Raw genomic sequence first — 21,569 nt, 5'->3', positions numbered from 1 at the left:
GGGGCGCAGGCTCGCCGGGAAGTTGCGCCCCGACAAGTTGCAGCCATGTAAGTAACGCAGCGGGCGGGGAAGGCGGGAGGGGCGGCTCCACGGACGCAGCCTTCCCCCCCACCCCCGCCCCCGAGAGGCTCCGAGGCGGCCAAAGGGAGGCGCCACCCCGCGCTCCCGGGGGCGCCCGGAAAAACCTCCTCTCCCCTGGAGAAAAAGCACTCCTCTGTCTGCTTTCTCGCTGCCGGAGGCGGAAGACCCGCGCCAGGACTCGGGGGGCGCGGTGGCGGGCGAGGGGAGAGCTCAGCCCGCCCCAGACGCTCCCTGCACGCTGCCGTTCCGGCCCGGCGGGGACCCCGAGGTAGGGGGCGCGGGGTCCGGAGGCCGCCCCTCGTTTCCCCCTCCCCGTAGCCCGACGGCTGGCCGGGCCATGTCCGGAGGTCTCGGCCCGGCGACGCCGGTCCCGGGGCCCCGGAAGCCCGCCCCGCGGAGCCTCAGCTGCCTCTCAGACCTGGACGGCGGCACGGCCCGGGAGCCACGGCCCTGCAGGCCCCCCGGGAGCCCGGGCCGCGCGCCGCCGCCACCTCCGGAGCCGTCCGGCTGCGACCCCCCGCTTCGGCCCATCATCCTGCGGCGGGCGCGCTCGCTGCCCTGCTCGCCCGAGCGCCGCCAGAAGGCCGGGGGCGCGCCGGGAGCCGCCTGCCGGCCGGGCTGCAGCCGGCAGCTCCGCGTGCGCTTCGCCGACGCGCTGGGCCTGGAGCTGGCGCAGGTCAAGGTGTTCAACGCGGGCGAAGACCCGTCGGTGCCGCTGCACGTGCTGTCGCGCCTCGCCATCAACTCGGACCTGTGCTGCAGCAGCCAGGACCTGGAGTTCACCCTGCAGTGCCTGGTGCCCGACTTCCCGCCGCCCGTCGAGGCCGCGGACTTCGGCGAGCGCCTGGGGCGGCAGCTCGTCTGTCTGGAGCGCGTCACCTGCTCGGACCTGGGCATCAGCGGCACGGTGCGCGTGCGCAACGTGGCGTTCGAGAAGCAGGTGGCGGTGCGCTACACCTTCTCAGACTGGCGCAGCGCGCACGAGGCGGTGGCCAGGTGGCGCGGGCCCGCGGGCGCAGCGGGCACGGAGGATGTCTTCGCCTTCGGCTTCCCGGTGCCTCCCTTCCTGCTGGAGCTCGGCTCGCGCGTGCACTTCGCGCTCCGCTACCGAGTGGCCGGCGCCGAGTACTGGGACAACAACCACGGCCGAGACTACAGCCTCACGTGCCGCAACCACGCGCTGCACATGCCTCGCGGGGAGTGCGAAGAGAGCTGGATCCACTTCATCTGAGCGAGTCCCCTCTAAGGCCGCCCCGCAGTGGTTCCCGCGCTGGGCACTCCGGGCCAGGCGGCGACGCTTCCTCACACGCCACCCCCTGCCTGAGTCTTCTGACCTCCTTTCCCGCTGCAGGGTCCCTGGGAAGTGGCCCTTCCCGTCTTCTACTTGAACTGCCTGTGTCGCTAGGTCTCAAAAAGTAGCCTCAGGTGGCCAGAAGGCCGAGTAGTGTCACGCCCGGGGTGGGGGGAGGGTGCAGGGTGGGGGGGAGATGCGATGCATGGCAGTGTTGGCCCTTCCGGTGACGGTCCAGGTGGGGTCAGTTGGTTTGTTTTTTGGAAAGACCTGTGGCTTGTGCATGTGTCCTGATTGGGTCTCTGTAAACGTAGCTGTTATTTATTATCATTGTGATGTTGGAACATTTTACCCTTACTGGATGCCTTCTCAGGAACATTCTGGGTTTAACAAGCTAAAGAGTAAGTCAGTCTGGTGTGTTTGTGCCCATTGTAAACAGAACGCATGGTGTGACTCCCACCGTGGTTCCTTGAGGCATTTCTGCCCTGGGACAAGGAAAACCTGAGACTAGGTTTGCTTGCCAAAGCCTGTAGACCTCGAACAGTGGGAAACTATTAATAGGCAAGAAATTTATGCCTCATCAGTCATCATACAACCATTCCTGGGAGTTCAGGCTGCCCTGGTTAGGCCGTGGAAGAGGAAAGGAAGAGCCAAGGAAGAGGGAAAAGCTTAACTTTTAAACTAGCCAAACAGCCCCTTCTCTTGGAGTCTCTCTTCTCTCTTTGTGAGTTTCCCTTCTTCGTGTTTGACAGTTTTGTATCTGCATGTGATCAGGCCATTCTGTTTAGGTTTGAGACTACCTAAACATTTTAAGAAATTCTGCCTTAAGTTATTTCAATTTCCAGGCAGCTCTATAGAGTAATTTCAGGCAACAATGCCCTTTGCAATTACCTTTTTGATGATTAAGGTGACTCTTTTTTATGTCTGCTTAAGTGTCAGAAAATTCCCAGCAGTCATCTTTCAGAAGTCAGGTTACCAAGTGGAACTGGAAGGTGTTTTCATCAATAGCCAGAGCCCTAGAGGAAAAAAGTCACAAACATTTATACTTTTTAATCGTTTTAAGTTGTATTTATATATGCCCAGTTTTATCAGCTATCTGCCAACTTTATTCAGATAGAGTTTCTAACATCCTTGTGCCTTCAGATAGAGTTTCTAACATCCGTCTGGGCTTCCCCCCCCACTCCCCCCCCCCCCCAGTTTTTAAACTGTTAAATGCTTTCTCTTCTTTGTTTTGTTTTCTTTTTTAAATCTCCAAGAAGTCAAGGCCATTGTCCCCTGCTGAATGCCACAATGACTTCAAACACCCAGCAAGGCGCTGATCATTTCTTTTGGTGCTGAGTGGTGGTTTCTGACAGCAGATGCCAGCACTGAGGGTGTGAAAATCCAGCTAATATGAACAGGGTCTCCAGCTTGTGACGTTTGGTTCTGATACAGCTGAAACCGGTGGGATGAATCTGTGATAGCTGTCGCCAATAAATTCACTCTAAATTTTTGAATACTTACTGACATTTATCAAATCAATATGTAAAAGATGTGTTTTGCCTTTTAACCAACTTGTTTTTATAACTGCAACTTCTGGGTTTCTGAAATTCCAAGAAGAGGGATGGCTTTCTTTGGTACCTTTTGATAATAACAACACTGAATTTTGATTTAAGGTATTGTAATTAAATTGAACAACCTTTGGCTATTAGCACTGTGCACTACATTGATATGCAAGAGAGGCAGAAGCCTGGTTCCATTTCCTGCTGTTTAATAAACTGTCCAATTAGGTCAGCAAGCCTGTGAGAGCCTTGGCTGCTGTGTCGTTGGCCCCAGCCCAGAATGCAAGACAATTGTCCAGAGTATCCAGGTGTAAGAGAGCTGCCAAATGTATTGTTGTGTAAAGGCATGTAAGAATCTTATCCATGTGACAGTCACTTGCCAAAAAGGTTCTGGTCACGGAATATAAAGTAAATGTTTTGTCTTCGATATTAAGAGAACCTCAACGTGCCTTTAAAAAAATCAACATTTAAAAATTTAAAAACTTAAATATACCTGCCTAGTTGATTCAGGAGTTGATAAAAGTTCAGCTTAAGGAGAACTTTCAGACCCTAACACAGTTATATTGCTTACAGGTTAAAATTTTGCAGTGGATTGTGCAATTGTGGGGTTGTCTCCCCAAACATATTTTAATGTCACTTCAGATGATTTCACTCAAGCCTAAATATTAAAGTATGTGCATACATTGTTATCTGATGAGTGTTTTTCTTGTGGTCTAATACAGAAAAAAGACTTGAGAAACTTCTTGTTTAAATCATTTCATATATAAGTGTTGTCCTTCCTAAAGCACTATCAAATTTAGGGCCTTACCAAAAAAGAGTTGTGATTGTACCTCAGCTTCAGCACAGTTGTGTATGTCTTTGAGAAACTGAGATACAGTCTTTTTTTTTTTAAATTTTTTAATGTTTATTTCTGAGACAGAGACAGAGCATGAGTGGGGGAGGGGCAGAGAGAGAAGGAGACACATAATCAGAAGCAGGCTCCAGGATCTGAGATGTCAGCACAGAGCCCGACGCGGGGCTCGAACCCACGGACCGTGAGATCATGACCTGAGCCGAAGTCGGTCGCCCAACCGACTGAGCCACCCAGGCGCCCCGTGAGATACAATCTTTATGCCAGGTCGATGCTAACATAGGAAGAAAGCTCTAAGGGAATGTAGGGTATGGGATACTCTACTGCTCTTTCAGTGCTTACTGAATCCTGTGTATGGAGTGATGAGTGTGTATCTGCCTTCCCTCACCCGGTGCAGAGCCTGGCACGTAGCGGAAGGAAACTGTGACATTTATTGTGCACTCACTCATTCTCACTGGCTTGCCCACAGTGATAGCTACTGCATGTATTTGATTTCATTAGACTCTGAAAATTACCAGGTAGATAATGCCCCTATTTTCTTAGCTGATGAGAATGAAGCTCAGAGAGGCTTAATTCTTCGAAAGACCCACAGCTGGTAAGGAGCAAAGTCAGCATTCAAACCTATACCAGAATCCACCTGCTCTGCCCTGTGATGGGGTGTTCCCAATAAGTGCTTGTTAAATTTAACTGAAAGTCCAATTGTGATTGATTGATGAGGTTTTTCCATCTAACACCACATTCTAAAAACCCATTTAAAAACAATTCAAGTAAGATTAAGTTGATCTGCTTTGATCTTCCATGTGGTATTACTAAACAATCCTTATGCTTTCCAGACACATGAAACAATAGAAAGGACAATTATTTTTTTCTCTCTACTAAAAAGCGGCAAGATGAGAAATCAGTAGTTTAAATTTTGAAGTGCTTGTCTGCTGTATCCATGCATGGTTTTTTTTTAATTTTTTTTTTTTTTTATTTAACGTTTATTTATTTTTGAGACAGAGACAGAGCATGAATGGGGGAGGGTCAGAGAGAGGGAGACACAGAATCTGAAACAGGCTCCGGGCTCTGAGCTGTCAGCACAGGGGCCCGATGCAGGGCTCGAACTCACGGACCGCGAGATCGTGACCTGAGCCGAAGTCGGCGCTCAACCGACTGAGCCACCCAGGCGCCCCCCATGCATGTTTTTAAACACCAAGCATCCATTGTTGATCTTATCGTTTAAACTGACACTTCAAATGGAAATGTTCTAGAAGCCTGGAATATATTGTCGATGATTGTGCCCAGTACCGCCCCTAGATGGCCTGGGCCTGGTGCCCCTCAGGAGTCTGGGGTTTGGCTAATGAGGACAGCAGAACCTGGCGCCTCCTGCCTCTAGGAAATGAAGATGGGGGCGGGGCGGGGCGGGGCGCCAGGGGGCGTGGTCTTCAGGGCGTGACCTCCGGGGGCGTGGCCGGGTGGAGCAGGTGGCCGGCCTGTAAAGTCAAGCAGCGGGGGCAGTACGCGAGAGTCAGTGGGGACCCGCCCGCCCTGCCTCTGCGGTCGTCCGCGGGCCACAGTGTGTGTTCCTCCAGGGAGTCGGACCCTCGCCCCCCTCGCAGGTTAGGCTGGCACCCCGGGTCTCTGCGGCCCCGTCCAGCCGTCGACGTCCAGAGTGGTGGTGGATAGCCAGGGAGTCTCCTGGGGCCGACCGGCATCCTGCAGAGGCAAGTCAGGGCTCCTGGGGCGCGTCCGCGAGGCCGGGGCAGGGGCAGGGCTCGTGGCCTAGGCGCGGCAGTCCACCTCCCCAGTAAGGCCAGGAATCGCGCCCCCCCCCGCCCCCGCCTCAGGCGACCCCGGCGTCGCTGACGGGCACGAGGGGCGGAGCCTGGCCTGCGTGCCGCGCTGATAGGACGGGGTCCCGCACGCAGGCGGCGCCGATTGGGCAGACGCTTCCCGCTCTCCGTCGGCCTCCTGAGGTGAGGTGCTGAGGCCTGAGACGCGGGGCGGGGCGGCGACGGTAACGGCGGCTCCGTGGGCGCGACGCGGAGGCCTTCTCCAGCCGCAGGTTGAGCCGGGGGCCGTGGCGGGCCACCCTGATTGGCGGGGCTGTGTGGAGAAGGACCGCGGCACCGGGCCGGCCTCTGGCGGCGGGCCGGGGGGGGGGGGGGGGGGGCGGGGGGGGGGCGCGGCCATCCCCCGACGGTTGAGGCGGAGCCGTTGTGAAAACGACTTGGGCGGCGCGGTGGCGGGATTGAGAGGCGGACCCCGGCCGGGCCGGCCTCGCGCAGATCGCGGAGTGGCCCGGGAGGAGCGGGGCGGGGCGGAGCTGGGCGGGGTCGGGTCCGCGCTGCGCCCCTCGAGGGACGCCGGTGGGGGCGTGCCGGCAGCCGCAGGCGTGGGTGTGGCAGGTGTGGGCAGGGAGGATCGGGACGGGGCCCCGCCGGGTCCGCGCGCCGCGGGTCGGGGGACGCCGGTGGGGGCGAGCTGGCCGCCGCGGGCGTGGGCGTGGCGGGGTGGTCCGCGCTCCCCCCTGGGGTGCGGGGCTGGGCTGGTAGCGCTTCCGTCTGCGGGCGCCGTTTCCGCGCGCCGGCTAGCCGTGGCCAACGTGCTCCCCTCCCCGGCCTTGCGTGCCCCGTGCGGCCTTCTTCCTGGGCGCCGCCTGCCCGGCTCGGATAAAACGGGAGCGCGTGCTGGTAATACCATCCCGGGGGTTTGATGAGACAGTTGGGGTTAACATTTCAGGAAGGTGGTGCTCGCTCCTCTCCCGTCCTTTAGGCCCCCCCGGCCCGCCCACCCCGTCACCCCCACCCGGCCCCCCGCGCGCACCCGTCCTCCCGTTTCCCAGACCCCCGACCCTACCCCCAACCCCTGTCCTCCCGTCTACCCCGTTCCCCACCCCGTATCCCCGGTCTCCAGCACCCCCCCCCCCCCCGTCGTCCTCCCCCTTGCCCCGTCCTCCCGTATCTCCATCCCGTCGCCCCCGCCCCCCGTTGCGCACCACCCCTCCTTCCTCCCGTCCCTCGGGCGGGGTCGGCCTCCTCTTTGCCTTTGTAAATGTGAGCCGTCGGGCCGGTGCTGGAGGGGACCTTGTGTTGATCCCAGGCTGCTAAGTGTCTGTTCAGCTTTGCGGGGAAAGTACACGCCCCTCCTGTTTGTCAAGTCGTCTGGTCGTTTCTCAAACCTCAGTCCTCATCCGCCTGCCTGTTCGCATTCATCGCCTCACTGGTTCTGTCTTGCCCCTAAGTGGACCGGGGTTCAAAGCCTGCTTGGACACACAGCCCCACACTCTCTGTGAAAAGTGTTCTGTGCCGGGTTTCTTACGTCATCTTGGTGTTCCCGTTCTGTTGCGTGGTACCTCGGAAGGATGTTTTAGGAGGGGGTCACTCGTTCTGGCAGTTGAGTGTATCCCTTTTGTTTCCTTCTAGAGTCAGCCTTAATCGCTCAGCTGCAAATGTCTAGCTTGTTTAATGAGTGGTACTCAGTTTTTGGCTCCCTTGAGGCCAGTAGGCATTCAGCCTTGCGACGGAGGGACAGGTCACCGGATTGTTCAGTTTTCTCACATTCAATCGACCTGCGTAGATACTAATCAGTTTTCCTTGGCTGACATCTTGCAGGAAGGTAGTCTAGGAACTAAACCATCTTGTTAGCATTTTTGTGCCTCTTGGCCGTAAGTGATTTTTGCTGTATTTCATGTCTCAGGAGTACTTCGTAAAGTACATTTTAGATTCAAATCCAAATTGTTTTATTTGTGGAGGCAGAAAAGCAATAAGGACGTAGGCATGCCTGCCCCCAAAGTTGCTGGCCCTAGGAAAGAGTACAAATTGATGTCCCTAAAATATATTTTAAGTATTTAAACTTTTTAACCAAGTTTTCAAATGTTAAGTAAAATGTTCTAGTCTTCAGTTTTACAGATATACCTTCATCGCAGTAAAATAGACAAATATGTGTAAAGCTATTATTTTTATGATTGAATGTTGGCAAAATATCAAAGATTAACTGAATCTTTGGTGATGGACTGGTGAATTTTGGATAGGTAATAAAATATCGATCTGTGTAAGTCAGAAGTTAGATATGCCATAATTTTTAATTTTGGATAAATCACCAATATGTTACAATCAAGACTTTTGTGTTTTATGGACAGTATGGTTTAAGGATTAAAACAATATGTAATTGCTTTCAAAATCTAATTTGAGAATATTTTCATAAGAACATGACCTAGTATAAAAATATTTTTCCTTAAAAATTTTTGAAATATTAAAATTCTCTTAAGATTAAGATAAAATACAAATTATTAATGAACATTAATCTTAAAATTCTTTTAATGCTGAAATTATTTTTGAATAATTGAATCTTACTAAATTTTTTATAAACATAAACTTAGTCATCATTCTAGCGTTTACTTGCCCTCTGCTATGATAGAATCCATATTATGCTCATGCAATTTATGTCTAGATTTACATGTGTACAAATTAAAGAATACTATGAATCGCTTAGAACTACAAGATGTTCCTCAGTCACCATGCGCAGCTGTGCACTGAGTTGCTGGGACTTGTAGAGCCACAAGTTGAAATGCAAAGAAAAGCAAGAAAATGGGCATTTGGCACTGTTAAGGATCAGCTCTTCGTTAGGCAAGAATCAGCTGTATTCTTGTTCTGCTAACAGAAGGATTTGACAGTGAATGAATGTCTTTTCTCATACTTGAGCACTTAGGTTTCTCAAATTCTACCTCCATTCTAAAGCAGAAGCAAAAATGTCAGTGTCAGCACGACCTGCAACCTTCTCAGCATTGTTTTAGCCTCCCCCCAAGCCTTTAAACTTTTAAAATAGAAGATTCTAACATATGTAAAATAAACAGAATAGTGTAATTAACTAAAGTCCCCTTCTTCCAAGGGCGTAGGCAAGGAAAGTGTTTCTCTGGGGCCTGAAGATGGTGAATTACGAGAATTAATGTGTTCGTGGTTCTAGGACTTGCTGGGCCAGTACTGGATTCTGAATGAGTAGAGATTCCTGTGTGCTCCTTAATAAAATTGTGTGTGTGTGTAAGAGAGAGACAATGATGTACAAAAAGCTCCTATTTTTATGCTTTATACTTTTTGTGTCTTAGATGCCTCTGTATTTCAAGGTCATTGGGATATTCTCCTGTAGGTATTCCTTCTAGTAGTTTTTAAACACTTACTACATTGGATAGTTAATTCATCTAGACTTTATTTTTGTGAATGGTGGGAGATAGAGGTCTAATTTGTTTTCACGTGGTAAGTCAGTTTTCCTAATACCAGTTATCAACTAGTTTACCTTTTCCCTCTGATTTATGAAGCTTTATGTATACATGAACTTACAATATATGCGTTGGGTGTGCATTTGCATTCTGTTTTGTTTTATTGGTTCATTTGTTTCCTATTCTTAACACTGTTGTTTTTTTGTTTGGTAATTGTGACTTTGTAATATGTTTTACTATCAAAAAAGATTATTCTTCCCTTTAATTTTATATTTTATCTTATTTAAAAATTTTTTTAAATTCCAGTATAACTAATGTGCAGTGTTGCATTGGTTTCAGGCATAAAATATAGGGATTCAACAATTCTATATGTTACTCAGTGTTCACCACAATATGTGTACTCTTGATCCCCTTTACCTGTTTCACCCATCCCACCGCTCCTTCCCGCTGGTAACCACTAGTTTGTTCTCCATATTTAAGAGTCTGTTTTTTGTCTCTTTTTTCCTTTGTTTGTTTTGTTCCTTAAATTCCATATATGACTGAAATCATATGGTATTGGTCTTTCTCTGACTTACATCACTTAGCATTATACCCTCTAGATCCATCCATATTGTTGCAAGTGGCAAGATTTCATTTTTTTTTTTATGGCTGAGTAATATTCTACCACATACATATGTATGTGCATATATACATACACACACATACATACATGTGTATATATACCACATCTTCTGTGTCTGTTCATCTATCCATGGTCACTTGGGCTTTTTCCATAATTTTCCTACTATAAATAATCCTGCGGTAAACATAGGAGTACATAGATCTTTTCGAATTAGTGTTTTCGTACTCTGGGTAATTACCCAGCATTGGAATTACTGGATCCTATGGTAGTTCTATTTTTTCTTTCTTTCTTCTTTTCTTTTTTCTTAAGGGAGAGAGAGAGTGGGTGAATGGGGGAGAGGGATGGAGAGAGAGAGAAAGAGAAAAAAAGAATTGCAAACAGGCTCCATGCTCAGCGTGGAGCTTAACGTGGGGCTGAATCCCACAACCCTGGGATCATGACCTGAGCTGAAACCAAAAGTTGGGTGTTCAACTGACTGAGCCATCCAGGCACCCTGATTTTTACTTTTTTGAGGAACTGTTTTCCACACTGGCTGCACCAGTTTGCATTCTGATCCACACTGCAGGAAGGTTCCTTTTTCTCCACATCCTTGCCAAAACTTGTCGTTTCTTGTGTTGTCGATTTTCACCATTCTGACAGGTGTAAGGTTATATCTCATGGTGGTTTTGATTTGCATTTCCCAAAGATGAATGATGTTGAGCATCTTTTCAATGTGTCTGTTGGCGACTTGCAGGTCTTCTTTGGAGAAATGTCTATATTCATGTCTTCTCATTTTTTGACTGGATTGTGTTTTCGATGTTGTATAAGTTCTTTATATATTTTGGATACTAATCCCTTATCAGATAATATCATTTGCAAATACCTTTCCCCTGTCCAGTAGGTTATCTTTTTGTTTTGTTGATTGTTTTCTTTGCTGTGCAGGCCTTTTATTTTCATGCGGTCCCAGTAGTTTATTTTTTATTTTGTTTTCCATGGCTTAGGAGACCTATCTGGAAAAATGTTGCTATGGCTAATTTCAGGGAAATTACTGCCTGTGCTCTTTTTAGTATTTTTATGGTTTCATATTTCACATTTAGATCTTTAATCCATTTTTGAATTTATATTTGTGTATGGTATAAGAAAGTGGTCCAGTTTCATTCTTTTGCCTGTAGGTGTCCAGTTTTCCCAGAACCATTTGTTGAAGAGACGGTCTTTTTCACATTGCATATTCTTACCTCCTTTGTCAAAGACTAATTGACCATTTAATTGTAGGTTTCTTTCTGGGCTTTTTTTTTTTTTTTTAATTAATTTTTTTTTTAGTGGGGAGACAGAGTGCACACAAGCAGGGGAGGGGCAGAGAGAGAAGGAGAGAGAATTGCAAGCAGGCTCCATGCTCAGTGCAAAGCCGGACATGGGGCTTAATCTCACTACTGTGAGATCGTGACCTGAGCCAAACAAAACCAATAGTGGGACATTCCACCAACTGAGCCACCCAGGCACCCCTATTTCTGGGTTTTCTGTTTTGTTCTATTGATCCATGTGTCTGTGTGCCAGTACCATACAATTTCGACTTCTCTTTTACAGCTTTGTAGTATGTCTTGAAATCTGGGATTGTGATACCTCCATTTTTCTTCTTTTTCAAGATTGATTTGGCTATTTGGGGTGTTTGCGGTTCAGTCACATTTTAGGATTATTTTTTCTAGTTCTGTGAAGAGCATTCTTGGTATTTTGACAGGGATTGTATTAAATCTGGAGATGACTTTGAATAGTAAGGACATTTTAATAATATTTGCTCTCCCTATCCCAGTATCATTCCATTTACTTGTGTCTGTCTTCATCAGCATTGGAATTACTGGATCCTATGTTTTTCATCAGTGTTTTATAGTTTTCAGAGTACAGGTCTTTTACCTCCTTGTTTAAGTTTATTCCTAGGTGTTTTATTATTCATCAGTGTTTTATAGTTTTCAGAGTACAGGTCTTTTACCTCCTTGTTTAAGTTTATTCCTAGGTGTTTTATTATTTTTGGTGCAATTGTAAATGGAATTGTTTTCTAAATTTCTCTCCTGCTACTTTGTTATTAGTGTGTAGAAATGCAACAGAATTCTGTATGTTGATTTTGTATCCTGCGACCTTACTGAATTCATTTATCAGTTCTAGTAGTTTTACGTTGAGTCTTCAGAGTGTTCTATATATACTACTGTGTCGTATGCAAATAATGAGAGTCTTACTTCTTTGCCAATTTGAATGCCTTTTATTCTTTTTCTTGTCTGATTGCTGTGGCTAGGACTTCCAGTACTGTGTTGAATAAAAGTGGTGTGAGTGGACATCCTTGTCTTGTTCCTGACATTAAGGGAAAAGCTCTCAGTTTTTCACCATCGAGTATGAGGTTAGCTGTGCATTTTCCATTTAGGAGTCTTTATTATGTTGAGGTATGTTTCCTCTAAACCTCTTCCCTTTAATTTTGAATAGTATTTTTGCTGGCTGTAGAATTTGTGTTTGTAGTTTCTTCTTTCAGTACTTCGTAATTTCTTGTAGTGTCATTGTCTGGCTTTGGTATCAAGAGAATGCTAACTCATAATTGGAAGTGTACCTTCCTCTTCTGTTTTTGGGAAGAGGTTGAGAAGGATTGGTGTTAGTTCTTCTCTAAATGTTTGGTAGAATTTGCCAGTGAAGCCTCTTGCCCTGGACTTTCCTTTGTTGGGAGTTGTTTTGTTTTTGTTTTTTTGCCTCAATTTTTTTTAACATTTTGTTTATTTTTGAGAGGTAGAACATGAGTGGGGGATGGGCAGACAGAGAGGGAGACACAGAATCCGAAGCCGGCTCCAAGCTCTGAGCTGTCAGCACAGAGCCCAAAGAGGGGCTTAAACCCACAAACCACAAGATCATGACCTGAGCTGGAGTCTGACACTCAACTGACTGAGCCACCCAGGCCCCCTGTTGGGAGGTTTTTACTTATGGATTCAGTCTCCTTACTAGTGATTGATCTGTTGAGATTTTGAATTTCTTCACAATTCGGTCTTGTATTTTTCTAGCTTGTATGTTTCTTCTAGGTTTCATTTCTTCTAGGTTGTCCAATTTATTGACATGTAATTGTTAATGTGTCTTATGATTTTTTTATATTTCTGTGATATCAATTGTAATGTATCTTTCATTTATAATTTTGAGTCCTCTTTTTTTCCCCTTGGGAACTCTAGCTAAAGGTTTGTCTATTATGTTTATCTTTTCAAAAATCCAGTTCTTATTTTCATTGATCTATTGTGTTTTAAGTCTCTGTGTCCTTCATTTCCACGCTGATCTTTGTTATTTCTTTCCTTCTACTATCTTTGGGCTTAGTTTTTTCTCCCTTTTCTAGTTCTTTGAGGTGTAAGTTTAAGTTGTTTATTTAAGATCTTTTTTTCTCTTACTGTAAGTGTTTTTCAGTGTAACCTTATCTTTTAAAACGGTTTTTGCAAACATTTTTAAAAATGGGGCACCTGGGTGGCTCAGTCGATTCTTGATTTTGACTCGGGTCATGATACCAGGGTTGTGGGATTGAGCCCCAGGTCAGGCTTAGAGCCTACTGGAGATTCTCTCTCTCCCTCTCGCTGCCCTCTCCCTCATCTCAAAATAAAGAAATATTTTTAATAATTGTTTTTGCTGTTCCATAATTTTTGTTTTGTTGTTTTTCCATTTCATTTGTCTCAAGGTATTTTTTTTTTAATTTCTCCTTTGATTTTGTTGGCTGTTCAGAAACATGTTCAGAAGCATCTCCACATAATTGTGGGTTTTTGGTTTTTTTTTTTTTTTTGGTTTTCTTCTCATAATTGACTTTTTTAAATGTTTATTTTTGAGAGAGCGAGAGAGAGAGAGAGGGAGAGACAGAGCATGAGTGGGGGAGAGGCAGAGACAGAGGGAGACACAGAATCCAAAGCAGGCTTCAGGCTCCAGGCTCCAAGCTGTTAGCACAGAGCCTGACGCGGGGCTTGAACCCACGAACCACAAGATCCTGACCTAAGTTGAAGTCGGATGCTCAACTGACTGAGCCACCCAGGCGCCCCTCTTGTAATTGATTTTTAGTTTCATATCATTGTGCTTGGAAAATATGCTTGATATGATTTACATTTTTAAAAATTTAGTAAGACTTGTTTTGTGGCCTAACATATGACTTATGCTGGAGAATGTTCCATGTGCACTTGAGAAGAATGTGTATCCTGCTGCTGTTGGAAGAAATGTTCTGTATGAATCTGTTAGGTCCATCTGGTCTAATGTGTAGGTTAAGTCTGATCTTTAGACACTTTAAATTTTCTTTTTTTTTTTTTGAGAGAGAGTGTGAATGAATGGGGGAAGGGCCGAGAGAGAGGGGTTCAGAGGATCTGAAGTGGGCTCTTCGCTGATAGCAGCTAGCCCAACGTGGGGGGCTCGAACCCACAAATTGCGAGATCACGATCTGAGCTGAAGTCAGATGCTCAACTGACTGAGCCACCCAGACGCCTCCTAGGCACTTTAAAGAAGATACTGTTCTAAGCCTTCTGGCTTTCATGGTTTCTGTTGGTCAGCTATCAGTCTTATCAGGCTACTTAAAAGTAAGCTGTCTTTTTTTAGTCTCTGGCAGCTTTTAATGTTTTTGTATTTGATTGTTAGCAGTCTTCTGTGGTACACTTGGGTATAGTTTTTCTTTTTCCTTCTGGGGTTCATAGGGCTTTTTGAATCAATAGTGATGTCTTTTATTGGTTTCGGGAAATTCTCAGTCATCATTTTTTAGCTATTGTCTCTGCCCCATTCACTATCTCCCAGGGATTTCATTTACAGATACATAGGGCTTTATTATTTACCCTCTGTGTTGTTCTGTCTTCTAGTCTCCCTCCCCATATTTTTGTGTATCTTTGTTTCTTTATAGATATTTTTTTCTGATATGGCTCCCATTTCTGTAATTTTCATTCATCTGTGTGTCTTTCTATTTTGTTCTAAATAATTTTGTTATTGACTATTTTTTTGTTTCTAGAATTATGTGGTTCTTGTTCAAATTTTCTGTGGCCTTCCTTACTCCCCACCCCAGTTTCTAGTTCTCTGCCAAAGTTCCCAGTCTTTTTAAATAATCCTTATGTACACAGTACTTATAGTTACTGTAAAGTGTTTAATAACTTTACCATCTGGAGGCCCTGTGACCCTGTTACTTTAGGCTACTACCGTTGTTTGTCACTTTTCAGTAGATTGGCCCAAGTCTATGAATTTCACTTTAAATATTGCTTTGGTTGCGTCTTACAGTTTTTTGTATATACACATTTTCTCATTCACTAAATATTTATTCATTTCTCTGTTTTTATATCGTGAGGACTATTCACATGCACATATTTTAGTTTCTAAATAGATGGGAAGTTTAAAGCTATCTTTGTAGCAGATGTCTAAATTTATTGTATTATGAAAACAGGGTATCATATTCTTTTGCATGCTTTTGTTTTTGCTCTTGTGACTTAAGATTTTTTCTCTCATTATTCAGAAATATCCTCACAATGTTTATAGATGTACTTTTAAAAATTTGTCTTCTTTGGGATTCAGTGGACTCCTTAAATTCCTGGATGTGTATATTTATTTTGGGGAAATTCTTGCCTGTTATTCTGTTACCACCCCCACTGTCTTTTTAAGATAATTTTTGGCATTCTTATTGAATAGGTACTGGAACATCTACATCTCTCCTTCATATATCAATTTTTCTTGTATACATTTTATCATTTCATTTCCTTGTGATATTCTGGATCATATTACCCAAGGAATAGTCCCTTATACAGAGAGCCACCCCCCTAAGCTTTAGGCTTATGATAATAGTGGCAGTAATGGATACTTAAGGTTCTCTAGCCAGTGCTGTTCCTCATTAACCCCCATTTGGTTGTTGACCTTCAGTACTTATTTTTTACTCCTGTGTTTGAGATAATATTTTTCATGTCTTTCCCCCACTATTTTCTATATATGAAGCAAGTCTGTTGGGGGGGTGGGTGTACTAAAATCTTGTAAGCGTATAGTTAAACTTTCTCTAACAGGACCAACCTAAATTTCTATCTTCTGTGATGGCCTGGGGAGAATTAAAGAGTTAAGCCAAATAGAAAATCGATAAACCCCTTCTTTGGAATTGGGGAAGCAAAGAGTGAGTCCCTGTATTTCCAATATTTTCTGGGTCATATCTCTCTGAGTTAGGCAAAGTGACAAAATGACTACCAGCTACTTAGAGATCTTGGAATCCTTGCTGGTATATTGGAATTCCCAGCTAGCCACAGAACTAGAATTGCCCCTTTAGTATACAATAGAGGCCAGAGCAGACAAGCACAACCAGGGGGGACAGAATCACAGCTGGCCCCTGAATAGGTTTGGATGGAGCCAGCTAGACTTCCCACCTGCTTAACTATCGAGGCTGGCCTTGGTCATTTTTGTCCCCTCACTATAACCCCACCCACATTTTACATCTCCCATGTTTTGGATTCCACTTACCTATATTTCGGCAAGAATTTATTGTACTTTTAAAAAGTCATGTAAGCATAAATTACAAGTAAAGCCTGCCTCTGACAAATAGCAAGTTACATTTCTGTGGAACTCACTACTCTTCCTCACCAGTAAGCTAACTTTCCAACTGTCCTGAAATGGTACAGGTATCTATCTCTCTCTCCCTCTCCCTCCACCTCTCTCCCTTTCTCGTTCTCTCCCCCCTACCTCTCTCCTTCTCTATCTCCCCCTACCACACACACAAATACACACAAACATATATGCAAATATGTGTATACTTACACCTAGAGATATAATCATACGTAAGACAATGTTTCTTTTTTTTACATAAATGCCATTACACAGTATGTATCATTTGGCAACATTGTTTTTTAATTTAACTTAAAATTGACTGCAGATATCTAAAATTCTGGTTCATCTGTTACGTTTACAAAATTGATTATCATATACCACATTTTATTTATTCATTCTTCACTCTCCCTCCCATTCCCAACGCCTATCTGGGTACTTTTGAATTGTTGCCACTTACCACAGTGCTGCAAAAACATCATTAGGCTTGGCTCCTAATAAACATGGAGCGAATGTTTCTCTGAGGATCAGATATTTCCCCCTAGAGTTAATTTGAAATTATAAGAGATTTTTTACTCATGCCTTTTCCGTGCCTGATATGTGTGCCCTTGTTGGCACTTAAATTTCTCTACTAGCGTGTGCAAGAAAGTAGACTGTGACTAATGCCACTCGTTCTCTTAGGAATACATGGTCCTGTATTCACCTTGGATTAATTAATTGCCTCTCTGGTGGATTTCCTGGTGTTTCTGTTACAGAGCTCTTTAAGTACAGATTATTTTTAAATTGTTCCACTTATATTGCCTAGGAAAGATGGTATTTCTTTTCCTTTATAGAGCTGACATCTAAATTACATTTGAAAATGTTAGATGCTTTTGTGAAAATGTTAGATGCTTTTGTGAATCAATCAGGGTAACCCGATTGATTCCTGTTTTCCATTCTTCTTTGAAGGGACAATGTTCTTAGGTTTTCTTTTCCTCATTCCCTTCATTCCATATTTGTCTATTCTCTTATATCCTGTTCTTTGGTAACGTACTGCGATATTCCCCCCTTCTTATGAGAGTATTAGGTTACTAGACTGAATTTCATTTACACGTTAATTAAAGATTAGTTTTCCTCTTGTTCCCAAAGTTGAAACACATACAGCAGGAATTGCTCATGAAAGTCCAGGTTTGTATTCTTTCACTAACTAGTTTTGTGACCTTTCGGCAAGACTTTGGACATTTATTTAAGTAATCTACAAAAAGAGAAGGCTTGAATAAATGATCTTCAGGCTTTCTTCCAGAAACTTCTTTGGTCAAATTCAAATGTGTAATTTCATGTTTAAATGGTGAGGCACTTGAAGAAATTATTTATTGCCTTTGGTATAAGCTTATTTATGTGTGTTAAGATTTTTGAACTGTAAATAAACATATATAGAATAGATTATAAGGTATTGAAAGCATATATTTTGTTTTATAGGTGTTTGTTTTGTCTTGCTGTTTTAAAATTACATCAAAATGCCAATAAGACCAGATCTCCAGGTATGTAGTCCTAAACCAAAAGGAAATATTTTAATTCCTGAAATCATTTTGGTTTATTTATAAGTGTTAAGTGCTATATTTTTAGGAAAGACAAAGCCTGCTTCTTTTTATGAAATGGTCAAGACTAGAATGGTTTAAAATTTTTTAACTAACATTTTTTTTTAATATTATTGATTTTTGAGAGAGAGGGAGAGCAAGCGCAAGCTGGGTAGGGGCAGACAGAGAGAGGGAGAGAGAGAGAGGGAGGCACAGAATCTGAAGCGGGCTCCAGGCTCCGAGCCGTCAGTCAGCATAGAGCCCAACGAAGGGCTTTAGCCCTTATGAACTGTGAGATCATGACCTGAGCTGAAGTTGGATGCTTAACTGATTGAGCCACCCAGGTGCCCCTCAAGAGTAGAATAATTTAAATGAAATGTTATTCTTTCAGTTTTTTTGATAAATTTGTTTTCAAAACCTATTATAACTTGCAAGGTATGAAAGATGCTGGTTATTTACATATACCGTTTACATTGACAAGAATTACACAGTGATTCATATATAACCAGTGCCTGGGTATTTTTATGTTAGGATTTAAAATTGTAAGATACTATCATTTAGGTAAAAAGTTTTGATATATGTATTTAATGTGTATGTAGTTCACCACCAAATGTGGGGTTTAGATTGTAGTATGAAAATTCCTGATTAGTGATGTATGCTTTAGTAGTAACGATGGTGGATTCTGTAAAAGTTAAAAAATGCACAGTATACGAAGTAAATTCTTAAATTATCTTGAGTTGTGGTTTCCAAACAGTGCTTTTATCTGTCTTTAAGCATTTTTAAAAAATGAAACCTCATTAAGAAACTTATAGTCAGATGTGTTAGGGTTTTCTCCATGGTCTTAAGTATTAGTTACTATATAGTTTATTTCACTTCTTTTATTAATAGGGTCTTTGTTTTAAATTTAAAAAAAACTTTCTTAATGTTTATTTTTGACAGAGAGATGGAGCATGAGTGGGGGAGGGACAGAGAGAGAGAGAGGGAGACACAGAATCTGAAACAGGCTCCAGGCTCCGAGCTGTCAGCACAGAGCCCAATGCGGGACTTGAACTCACAGACAGCAAGATCATGACCTGAGAGCTGAAGTCGGACGCTCAACTGACTGAGCCACCCAGGCGCATCCTAAACTTTTTTTAATGTTTATTTTTTGAGGGGTGGGGGGAGAGAGAGAGAGAGAGAGAGAGAAAGAGGGAGAGTGAGTGTGTGAGCGGGGGAGGGGCAGAGAGAGAGGGAGACACAGAATCCAGAGCAGGCTCCAGACTCCCAAGCTGTCAGCACAGAGCCCGACATGGAGCTCAAACTCACAAACTGTGAGATCATGACCTGAACTGAAGTCCGACTCTTAACTGACTGAGCCACCCAGGTCCCCTGGGGTCTTTTTTTTTTTTTTTTAAATTCATCGTACTGATGACTTTAAAGGATGTGAAATGGGGGCGCCTGGGTGGCGCAGTCGGTTAAGCGTCCGACTTCAGCCAGGTCACGATCTCGCAGTCCGTGAGTTCGAGCCCCGCGTCAGGCTCTGGGCTGATGGCTCGGAGCCTGGAGCCTGTTTCCGATTCTGCGTCTCCCTCTCTCTCTGCCCCTCCCCCGTTCATGCTCTGTCTCTCTCTGTCCCAAAAATAAATAAAAAACGTTGAAAAAAAAAAAATTAAAAAAAAAAAAAAATAAAGGATGTGAAATGGAAAATTACTAGAATATATATATTTTATATAGAATCTTGGCTATTATCAAAGAAACTTGATCTCTGTTACTTCAAACTTAATAGTGTACAGGTATTTTTTTTTAATAAAGTGAATTGACATAAGATCTGTTGAGAATTTTCATGTGAAGACCAGACTGCATAAGGTGATAATTTTGGTTTTGATTCAATATATGTGCCATTAACTATATTTCTCTAGCAGTTGGAAAAATGCATTGATGATGCTTTAAGAAAAAATGATTTCAAACCTTTGAAAACACTTTTACAAATTGGTGTTTGTGAAGATGTAAAGATTAAATGCAGCAAGCAATTTTTACACAAGTTGGATGACCTTGTATGCAGGGTAAGTACTCCTTTTCTTTGAACGATTATTGAAATTATTAGATAGCACTCTACTTTCTAGGAAGAAATATTCCATTGGAAAAAATGAATAAAAAGGCTTTGGCAAATTCGGTTATAGTTATATAAATAAGTGCTCATTTTTTAAAATATTTATTATTGAGAGAGAGAGAGAGAGAGAGAGAGAGAGCATGCATGGGCAGGAGAGGGGCAAAGAGAGAGGGAGACACAGAATCTGAAGCAGGTTCCAGGCTCTGAGCTGTCATCACAGAGCCCGATGTGGGGCTTGAACTCATGATCCACGAGATCATGACTTGAGCCAAAGTCAGACACTTAACCGAGTGAGCCACCCAGGTGCCCCAGTAAGTGCTCATTAAAAACCAAAAAAAGCCTGAGGAATCCCAAATAACGTATTGGTCTGCTGTTTTCTAAATATAACGTACACAAAGCTATGTTTACATAGTGATCCCATAATTATTAACTGTTACCTAAACTGGGGAAAAATAGTCTACCTGTTTGAAGTTTGAGCAACTTTTTAAAAAGCCATCAGCATATTCTTCATGTTATGGGCCAGAGCTTGGTGTTTTCAAAAATAAAACAAATTAACAAAAATTATCTACAACCTTGGACTTGATTTATCATATGTAAGGTATTTTTATACATGAGAAAAAGTGAGTATTGACAGTCTCCCCCAGTAGGAGATTTGTTATCATGAATCTAAAAACTGAGTAAAAATTTCTTTTATCCATTAGTTACATACATAGAGTTTTGTAGAATGGAAGGTAACTGATGCATTGCATCATAGTCTAAAGTTTCAGGAATTTACACAAATCTGCATTTTTATACTGAGTTTGTCACTCACTGGCTGGGTGGCTTTAGGCCACCCTAGTGCTCTCCTAAACCATGCTTTTGTACTTTGCAATATGGACATTATGATAATGGCAAACTTACAGGATTTGTGAGGATTATAAAGCTCCTAGCACAATGCCAATTCTGTACTGTTTTGTGTTTACAGATGTTTACATGTATCCTTTTGTTTCAGGAGCTTAATAAAAAGGACATCCAAACTGTTTCAACGATTTTTGTTTCTTTTGGAAGATGTGGTAAAAATATCAGTATATTGGGGCAAGCCGGACTTTTAACTATGATAAAACAAGGACTAGTCCAGAAGATAAGTACGAAATGTGTGATGTTGATGTGAGGGAGTATGATTAAAGGTGTGTCGTTTAATAAAATTAACAGCTCAAACAGTTGAAAAATAAATTTGAGAACTTTATAAAAACTTTTAGATAAAATAAATGTTTCTATAACCTGTGCTACGTGTTACAACGATGAAGATCAAAAGGACACTCTGTACATAGGCTCCTTGATAATCATGTGAATTTGAGATCACAAGACTCCCTCAGGCCTTTGCATGCTTTATTTTATCTGTTTACTATCTAGCATTATTTGTTTTTCTTTTTATATTATTTTCTACTTCCCATGCTAGAATGCGGGATATTGATTTTTATTTGTGTTGTTCATTTCTGTGTACCTAACACTGAGAACAGTACCTGGGATGTAATATCTACTCAAATATCTGAATTCATTAAAATAAAATAATTCATTAAAACAAATTCATTAAGGGGCGCCTGGGTGGCTCAGTTGATTAAGCATCTGGTTTTGGCTCAGGTCGTGATCTCACAGTGCATGAGTTCGAGCCCTGCGTCGGGCTCTGTGCTGATAGCTCAGAGCCTGGAGCCTGCTCTGGATTCTGTGTCTCCCTCTCTCTCTCTGCCCCTCCCCTGCTCACATTCTGTCTCTTTCTGTCTCTCAAAAATGAATAAAATGCTACAAAAATTTTTAAAAATTCAATAAAATAATACTAAAACTTTTCA

The 21,569-nt window shown here is 43.6% G+C and overlaps 2 protein-coding genes across 3 annotated transcripts in view; both read left to right on the top strand.

The window, feature by feature from the left end:
* Window positions 1–5: 5 nt before the first annotated feature.
* PPP1R3D (protein phosphatase 1 regulatory subunit 3D) lies at window positions 6–3,602 on the top strand. Its single transcript, XM_058686127.1, has one exon. The coding sequence runs from the start codon at window positions 419–421 to the stop codon at window positions 1,310–1,312; it is 894 nt and encodes a 297-aa protein (XP_058542110.1). The 5' UTR covers window positions 6–418; the 3' UTR covers window positions 1,313–3,602.
* A 2,053-nt stretch (window positions 3,603–5,655) lies between these two features.
* SYCP2 (synaptonemal complex protein 2) overlaps window positions 5,656–21,569 on the top strand; it is a 78,303-nt gene continuing 62,389 nt past the window's right edge. Inside the window, exons 1-4 of one of the 2 annotated variants that reach the window (XR_009249144.1) lie at window positions 5,656–5,807; window positions 17,557–17,618; window positions 19,553–19,696; window positions 20,735–20,865. Coding sequence is in view for 1 of the 2 variants with exons in the window: in XM_058686125.1 (XP_058542108.1) it covers window positions 17,595–17,618; window positions 19,553–19,696; window positions 20,735–20,865 (299 nt within the window). In the remaining variant the exon portion in view is untranslated. The remainder of the gene's footprint in view (window positions 5,808–17,556; window positions 17,619–19,552; window positions 19,697–20,734; window positions 20,866–21,569) is intronic. The other variant, XM_058686125.1, reaches the window with a different exon arrangement.

The sequence above is a fragment of the Neofelis nebulosa genome, chromosome 9, assembly GCF_028018385.1.
Source record: "Neofelis nebulosa isolate mNeoNeb1 chromosome 9, mNeoNeb1.pri, whole genome shotgun sequence".
Lineage (NCBI taxonomy): Eukaryota > Metazoa > Chordata > Mammalia > Carnivora > Felidae > Neofelis > Neofelis nebulosa.
The sequence above is the reverse complement of the archived record's forward strand: the minus strand, read 5'-3'. Positions and strand labels throughout refer to the sequence as shown.